At 39.5% G+C, this 8,751-nt stretch overlaps 1 protein-coding gene across 2 annotated transcripts in view; it reads left to right on the top strand.

Moving 5' to 3' along the window:
• The window catches only part of LOC109969906 (aminopeptidase N-like), a 38,420-nt gene extending 30,714 nt beyond the window's left edge, over nt 1-7,706 (top strand). Inside the window, exons 12-21 of one of the 2 annotated variants that reach the window (XM_020617131.1) lie at nt 1,167-1,243; nt 1,373-1,506; nt 1,646-1,701; nt 1,788-1,935; nt 2,035-2,126; nt 2,231-2,341; nt 2,535-2,702; nt 3,929-4,069; nt 7,230-7,311; nt 7,428-7,706. In XM_020617131.1, coding sequence (XP_020472787.1) covers nt 1,167-1,243; nt 1,373-1,506; nt 1,646-1,701; nt 1,788-1,935; nt 2,035-2,126; nt 2,231-2,341; nt 2,535-2,702; nt 3,929-4,069; nt 7,230-7,311; nt 7,428-7,580 — 1,162 coding nt within the window. In that variant the 3' untranslated portion in view covers nt 7,581-7,706. The remainder of the gene's footprint in view (nt 1-1,166; nt 1,244-1,372; nt 1,507-1,645; nt 1,702-1,787; nt 1,936-2,034; nt 2,127-2,230; nt 2,342-2,534; nt 2,703-3,928; nt 4,070-7,229; nt 7,312-7,427) is intronic. The other variant, XM_020617132.1, reaches the window with a different exon arrangement.
• Nucleotides 7,707-8,751: the final 1,045 nt, after the last annotated feature.

Genomic DNA, 8,751 nt, shown 5'->3' on the forward strand with positions numbered 1-8,751 from the left:
TTCCTGCTTGTACTCAACTTTTTTATAACATTTATACTTTTTAATTTATTCAGCTTTATTTTTTACAATACAAGTCAATGGGAGCTCAAAGTGCTGAGTCAATGACAGTCCTGGAGTGCCATCTGGTGGTTCATAAAATGCAGCGCAATTGGGACATGCCCCTACATAACTCCTCTCTCTGTCTCCCTCCCCTTCTCCCTCTCTCTTGAAGCTTCCGGAGAAGAGACGGAGAGAATCCAACATAGAGGGCATTGTAGTAGTCAAGTTGCGGGATGATAAAAGTATGGATAGCTTTTTTTAAATCTGCGCGCGATAAGAAGGGCTTCACCTTTGTTAGGAGTCTCAGGTGAAAAAAGCTTGTTTTAACCACTGACCTGATCTGCTTATCAAAATTGAGGCCACTGTCAAATATCACTCCAAGGTTTTTCACGGTATCCATGAATGAAGCGCCTGAAGCACCTAAACTTGATACAACAGCAGCGGGATCGGGGGCTAAAGACAATGTATTCAGTCTTGCTCTCATTTAAATGAAGAAAATTCTGCGATAGCCACTGCTTAATATTGTGAATACAATTATGCAGTGGGGCAAGTGCGTTAGAATCGCATTGTATCAGCGGCACATAAATCTGAACACCATCTGCATAAAAATGAAAATGGACATTGTGCCTTGATAATTGAACAAAGTGGTGACATATATAAAGCTATAGCTGTGCTAGCTGCTTTGTAAGGCTGTATTTAGTTACAACAGTGCTTTGAGCTAAACACTAACATGGGTATGCTAACATGCTGATGTTAAGCAGGTATGTTTTCTTTTCTTTATATCTACTTAGCATGTTAGTGTGCTAATATTGGCTAGTTTCACACTAAACACAAAATACTCCTGAAGCTAATGTTATTTGCTTTACAGGTATTTGTTCATAACCCAAACCACTGGGCAAAGGTTCTAGGTGAAGAGTGAGATAAATTATTACAATTGGTCCTGAGGGTGACATAAATGTATGTGTCAAATTTCAAGGTAGTCCATCTAATAACTGTTGGGATGCATCAGTCTGTCTACAAGAAAGATGAACAGACTGAGGCTGTCATCCTATAGACTCATGTCATTAGTGTGGCTTTTAAAATGTCATTGTTCCACGTATTAACTCACTCTTTATGTTTCCATCCAGTTACACATGGTTTGTCCCAATTAAATGGATGAAGTCAGGTGTGGAGCAGCAGCAGTACTGGCTCCTTCAGAAGACAGGTACAGTCAGAGTAACACCCACTGCTCTTCTACATTAGACCTGCAACACAGGAGTCAACCACTGGCCATGTATTAACAGAATATTTTACAGTTTCAGCTTCTCTTCTTTTTATGTATATTTTTGACTAGACACCAACAGTCTCATGAGAGTGTCAGGAAATGACTGGGTGCTGGCGAACACCAAAGTATCTGGATACTTCAGGGTGAATTATGATCTTGACAACTGGGACCGTCTCCTCTCCCTGCTCAACACCAACCATCCAGTGAGTCACATGGCCATTCACCACAAGACCCAATAAATGGGTTTTCTAAGACTGCAGACACCATGACCCTATACATACAAATACAGTAAGTATTATACTGTTTGCTTCATCACATTAGTTTGGTTGTCTGCTCTTTCAGGCTTTACCAGTTGTCAACAGAGCACAGATCATAGACGATGCGTTCAGCCTAGCAAGGTAAAGAAAATACATATTTAAAGTAACAAACTTGTGAAACACTGTGGGACTACAAAGCACATGGAGAATTTTTTTCCTTTGTACAGAGCCAAAATAATCGCTACAACATTGGCCCTGAGGACTACCAAATATCTGTCCAAAGAGAGAGATTACATCCCCTGGGTGTCAGCTCTGAAAAATCTTGACTACTACATCCTCATGTTTGACCGCACTGAGGTTTATGGAGCTTTACAGGTTAATACTGTTTTACTAAGAATACTGATAGTTATTCTTTTGCAAGTAGAAGGAATGTATAAATGGAAGTATGAATATGAAAATATATTTTTATTTTAGGCATACCTCAAGAAACAGATACAACCACTTTTTGAGCATTTCAAGAATATTACCGATAACTGGACCAAAGTGCCTACAGGACACACAGATCAGTAAGAGTTCTAAGAGTCCTTTTAACAGCTATAGATTATACATATGCAGGTTTTGTTGTTCAATACTGCAGTCTTCACAGTTTCCTTAATCATCCTCTTCTCAGGTATAATCAGATCAATGCTATTAGGACAGCCTGTAGTATGGGTGTGGAGGGCTGCAGGGAGCTAATTAAAAAGTGGTACAGGCAATGGATGGAAAATCCAGGTCACAATCCGTGAGTACAGAATAGTATAAGAAGTCCTTTTATATTATTAAATTTTATATTCACCCCTGATAGCCAGTGAAAAAAATACAAACGATCGTTGTAGCTAACATGCACACTGAATGTATGTGTGGTGTAATTATGTGTGTTTGGTAGCTATTTTTCATTTTCTAATTTACTTAATGTTTACTTTGATGTTGGTCAGGATCCAGTCCAACTTGAAAAGCACAGTTTATTGCAATGCCATAGCTTTTGGCAGTGTAGAGGAGTGGGACTTTGCATGGACAATGTTTCAGAATACCAATCTGGCTTCTGAAGCTTCCAAACTCAGGTCAGGATTGGCCTGCACCAAAATACCTTGGCTTTTGAACAGGTATGTGCAGGATTACATGTAAGTAATCCTTTTTTTGTGGGTGAGACACTTATATATGTACTTTTCCAGTGTACAACAGTGTATAAAGTTTTAAACTGTAAATGTGGAGAATTTTTATTGATCCTTTAGATGACTAATTTAAGTCATTTTCTGTAGCCTACTTTTTCAGAACATGCACTTGATTGAACACTATTAGTTTTAAAGATAGCCACTATTTGACAAAATGATTTAAAGTGAATCTGTAGCTTTACTGAACATTTTGGCAACAAGTACCAATTGCAGCATATATCAATAGCATAAGAAGAAAAGTAATATTGTAACTTAGACTGAATGAAGAAGGAAGCTGGAGACAGAATTTGCCTTTCTGGGTGCAACTGTGTGCCTCATATACCACACGATTCCACAGCGTTGTCTTTTATTATCAGCACACACACAACTGTTTACATGACAGTTAGATCCATTAGTCCCACCAGAACCCTCAGTCATGGTGTCTTCACCCATCTGGCCTGGTCCTGCTCTCCATAACAGAACATGAACAAAAGAGGAACTCAGAAACTCACAGTCTCTGTCCATACGGGCAGGTGGGAGCACCACTGGCACCCCTCTGCCACCCCCACCACACTACAATATGCAAAATGACTCAGAAATGTGTATGCAAAATTGACTAACATTAGCTAATATTAGCCACCATAAGCAAACGGTCACACAAGGTGAAATAGCAGCAAATCCTGAATGCAATAATTTGGCCAAGGATGTGTGTTGCTCATGAGTGTGACATTTCATTAGTTAGAGGGACAATGTAGCACTTCAGAAGTGACATTTCCTTGTACGGTTAATATAATGGCTGGACTGTTTCTGCTAGCTAGCAAAGTCCACACCAACTGTGTGTCTGTGTGACAGCTCAGGCTTTGGTTGATCTCAGAACTCACCAGGTTAAATATTTTCAGCTAGCACTGACCAGTCTTCACTTTAACCAATGCTACCTAGAGTAGCCAATCCATTTTCAAGCAATTGTGCTGGATCTAAAGTTTCTTTGCATTGATCTGAAATAATTAATTTATGATAGTAGGTAGCACTAACAATAAAAGTAATGTCACCCTTTTTACAAGTGCATGCTTGAATATGTTTAAACCAATAAATTATCTATTGTTTCCTTTTGAAATAAATGTATGAAAATAGGATTTTGGAAAGAATTTCTTTGTAAGAGAATGTTTTGGTTGAGCCAGGTATCTGGAGTACACCCTAGACCCAACTAAGATCCGCAAGCAAGATGCCATCTCTACCATCCAGTACATTGCACGAAATGTTGTGGGACTGCCGCTGGCCTGGAACTTTGTCAGAGCAAGATGGAATTACATTTTCCAGCAGTAAGAACTCATACCTCACATGAAAGTTTGGTAGAAAAATTAAGTAGTACTTAGTTAATGACAGAAAAATATATAAGACAGTGAATCCACACAGTAGCTCTCAACTGAGTGTAAAAGCTACAAATTTTGAGCACTGATGTAACTTGTCTGTAACTGCACATGCTGCTATTTGTCCTCCACTTACTTACTGAGTTTGTGGAATATGCAAGCAGTTCTTCAAATCTGCTCTACAGGTACTGTAAAGCTAGCCAAAAAAGTATCTGACAATGAAACAAAGCCAGTTATGGTTCAACTGCAAATATCTGTAGATTTCAAGAGTGTGGTGAGAAACCTGCAGCATCTGGTCTCAGATCAGCCAGAGCTAACTTTTCAGCAACCAGGAGTGAAAGCCAAAGTCTTATATGTTGACAGCAAATTTGCCAAAATGCACAGTTTTTGGATGTAAACTGTACTTTGGCGCTTCCTTCCAGCATGTATTTATTTACTATTAAATGTTAGTTTAAATGAGACATAGATCAGAGTATTACATTTGGCTCTCTGAGTGTTAACCTTTAGCCTACTGCTAATAACTCAGTCTCTTAGTTCTCTGTTACTAGATTATGTTTTGGATCAGCTGAGGTAATAAAGGGATACTTACATATACAGTGGTGTGAAAAAGTTTTTGCCCCCTTACTGATTTCTTATCTTTTTGCATGTTTGTCACACTGTAATGTTTCAGATCGTCAAACAAATTTATATATTAGTCAAAGATAACACAAGTAAACACATCATGCAGTTTTTAAATGAAGGTTTTTATTATTAAGGGAAAACAAAATCCAAAACTATAGAGCCCTGTGTGAACAAGTGTTTGCCCCCCTGTCAAAACACTGGTTTATCGCACCTGAGTTCAATTTCTCTTGCCACACCTGTTCGCAATCAAGAAATCACTTAAATAGGACCTGCCTGACAAAGTGAAGTAGACCAAAAGATCCTCAAAAGCTAGACATCATGCCGAGATCCAAAGAAATTCAAAAACAAATGAGAAAGAGAATAATGGAGCTCTATCAGTCCGGAAAAGGTTATAAAGCCATTTCTAAAGCTTGGGGACTGCAGCGAACCACAGTGAGAGCCATTATCCACAAATGGCGAAAACATGGAACAGTGGAGAACCTTCCCAGGAGTGGCCAGCCGACCAAAATTACCCCAAGAGCGCAGCGACAACTCATCCAAGAGGTCACAAAAGACCCCACAACAACATCCAAAGAACTGCAGGCCTCACTTGCCTCAGTTAAGCTGAGTGTTCATGACTCCACCATAAGAAAGAGACTGGGCAAAAATGGTTTGCATGGCAGAGTTCCAAGACGAAAACCACTGCTGAGCAAAAAGAACATAAAGGCTCGTCTCAGTTTTGCCAGAAAACATCTTGATGATCCCCAAGACTTTTGGGATAATACTCTGTGGACAGACGAGACAAAAGTTGAACTTTTTGGAAGGTGTGTGTCCCATTATGTGTGGCGTAAAAGTAACACCGCATTTCAGAAAAAGAACATCATACCAACAGTAAAATATGGTGGTGGTAGTGGGATGGTCTGGGGCTGTTTTGCTGCTTCAGGCCCTGGAAGACTTGCTGTGATAAATGGAACCATGAATTCTGCTGTGTACCAAAATATCCTGAAGGAGAATGTCCGGCCATCCGTTTGTGACCTCAAGCTGAAGCGAACTTGGGTTCTGCAGCAGGACAATGATCCAAAGCACACCAGCAAGTCCACTTCTGAATGGCTGAAGAAAAACAAAATGAAGACTTTGGAGTGGCCTAGTCAAAGTCCTGACCTGAATCCAATTGAGATGCTGTGGCATGACCTTAAAAAGGCAGTTCATGCCCGAAAACCCTCCAATGTGGCTGACTTACAACAATTCTGCAAAGATGAGTGGGCCAAAATTCCTCCACAGCGCTGTAAAAGACTCATGGCAAGTTATCGAAAACGCTTGATTGCAGTTGTTGCTGCTAAGGGTGGCCCAACCAGTTATTAGGTTTAGGGGGCAAACACTTATTCACACAGGGCTATATAGTTTTGGATTTTGTTTTCCCTTAATAATAAAAACCTTCATTTAAAAACTGCATGATGTGTTTACTTGTGTTATCTTTGACTAATATATAAATTTGTTTGACGATCTGAAACATTACAGTGTGACAAACATGCAAAAAGATAAGAAATCAGTAAGGGGGCAAACACTTTTTCACACCACTGTAATCAAGTTCTCAACCAAACCATAAACATGTGTTATTCAATTTTGCACACTTTGCATGAACCTCTTTTATACAGTAAAGACTACATAATAACAGTGTAAATTCACTATGGCTTTGTTAGACAACCGTTACAAGCTCACCACACTTAACTATTTGGAGATGTGTGCCTGTTGCCGATTTGGTGAACAACAGACTCCTGATCAGTCTGGGTCTGAATGAGGCTCAAATATATTTTGCCCAATATCTCCAGTATTCCCTCCTTGCCATCATATCTTGAGACTCAAGCCCCTTTTTACGGCTAACTAGAAGTTTGGCAAAAAAAAAAAAAAAAAAAAAAGTTGGAACACACACTCTAACAGTGGAATTATATAGTTTTTAATATGTTTTCTTTCTTTGCGGCAAACTGCCATTGTTTTGACCTTTAATCAAGGCGGTTTTTTGGCACAGTGAAGTGATTAGTGCTGTCACCTCAAAGCAAGGTTCCAGATTTGAGCCCCAGCCAACCCAGTGCCTTTCTGTGTGGAGTTTGCATGTTCTCCCTGTGCCTGCGTGGACTCTCTCCGGGTACTCCGGCTTCCTCCCACAGTCAAAAGACATGCATCTTATGTTGATTGGCAACTCTAAATTACCAGTAGGAGTGAGTGTGAGTGTCTGGTTGTCTTTCTCTGTGTGTCAGCCCTGTGATAGACTAGCGACCTGTCCAGGGTGTACCCCGCCTCTTGCCCAATGTCAGCTGAGATTGGCTCCAGGCTTGTTTTTAAGGCTTCATACTTGTTCAACATCACCTGCCTTTGTTTGTTGATGTTACTATTCATAGAAACATGTATCTTTTTAACAAGGTCAAGAGCAGGATATGCGCTCTTTCCTTCTGCTAATTGCTGCCATTACATCCCTACATTTTTAATGTCAACTGTATCCATTTTTGTGCTTTAGGTATGGAAAAGGAATGTTTTCCTTCTCTAATCTTGTCAATGGAATCACAACAAGGTTCTCTACAGAGTTTGAGTTGCAGGAGGTTTGCAGCCCACACAACCACAATGAAACATACATTGCATTTTCCTGAGGATATTTGGATGAAAAAAAAGTCAACAATAAATTGTGTTTTTTGTCTTTTTTTGTCTTTCGCTTTAGCTGAAAAAATTCAAAGAAAGCAATCTCTATGTTGGCTTTGGCTCTGCCACACTGGCCCTGGAGCAGAGTATGGAGAAGACCAGAGCCAACATCAAATGGGTGACAGAGAACAAAGCCACTGTGCTCAAGTGGTTTACTGAGGAGTCCACATGAGAACACCAAGCAAGTCAAGTCTTTTCTTTTTCCTTGTACTGTCACAGATATAAAATGAATGATGATCACTATAATCATGAGAAATAACAAATGGCCAGCCCTTTCTCTTGGTGACAGTTGCACAGAGAACTCGCCTCTTGCCGAGAGTACCTCACTGGAGCGTCACTTTAAAGAGAGAAGCATAAAATAACCTGTGGAATCCTCGTTTCACCAGGTATATCAGTGGTGTAGTGGTAAATAAAGAAGTTAAACCCACATCTCTAGTTTGTAAATGTCACAGAGAAAGCCACTGTAACAATAAATCTTTTTACTTGCATCACATTTATTTTTACTTTATGAAATGCATTAATTTCTCTTTTATTCATTCTTCGTTTTATAAGTTGCTGCTTATTATGATGTATCCAATGCATTTAACATATACAATGAATAAGAGCAGGGGCAGAATGGGATATAAAATCAGCCCTGGAGTTTGACCCTGGGTGCAGCCCAGTGCAGCTTGCATTTAACACTGTGCCCCCTAGCAGGTTGGGTCACTATTGCAAAAGGACTGTGCTGTTGCTACTTCACCAGTCAACAAGGTGTTCAAGCAGTGATAATCCAGAAATGAAGAAAAACTTGGTATCATCTTTTGGAGGCTGACTACCTATGTGTCTAGCTTTTACTGGACAATTGACATTGAGTCAGCCTTCTCACAGAGTATATACTGTATACTGTAGGCTCTGTTTTTCACACATTCTGTAAATCAGAATGAGGGCCTTGTGCCAGCATTCATTGGTGAAATAAAGAAGATTCGTACAGTTAACTCAGCTAGTGTTGCCAGGTTTTTCTTATAACCTAATTTTACCTATCAGTGCTATGCGAGCCAGTGTAGTATTATCACAGACACCAATTATGTCAATTTGATGTTGTGTTAGCTATGGGAATATATTTGTTTCACTTCTTCACAGATCTTTTGTAGTGGTTAAAACAAACAGTATATGTTTAGTAGTTAATTCTTTGTTAACATATTCTTGGTTAACATGTGTTATGGGATATATATATATACAGTATATTAGAATAGACTTCTAGTGTTAGTATAGGCAAATGCTTGTGTAACAAGGAAAGGTCAGCGACCTTTTATTCTCTCTGTGCTGCTCGAAGGGGAAGTCGGATGGTCAGGACTTTCCCAAAA

Source organism: Monopterus albus, unplaced genomic scaffold (assembly GCF_001952655.1).
Source record: "Monopterus albus unplaced genomic scaffold, M_albus_1.0 scaffold186.1, whole genome shotgun sequence".
Classification (NCBI taxonomy): domain Eukaryota; kingdom Metazoa; phylum Chordata; class Actinopteri; order Synbranchiformes; family Synbranchidae; genus Monopterus; species Monopterus albus.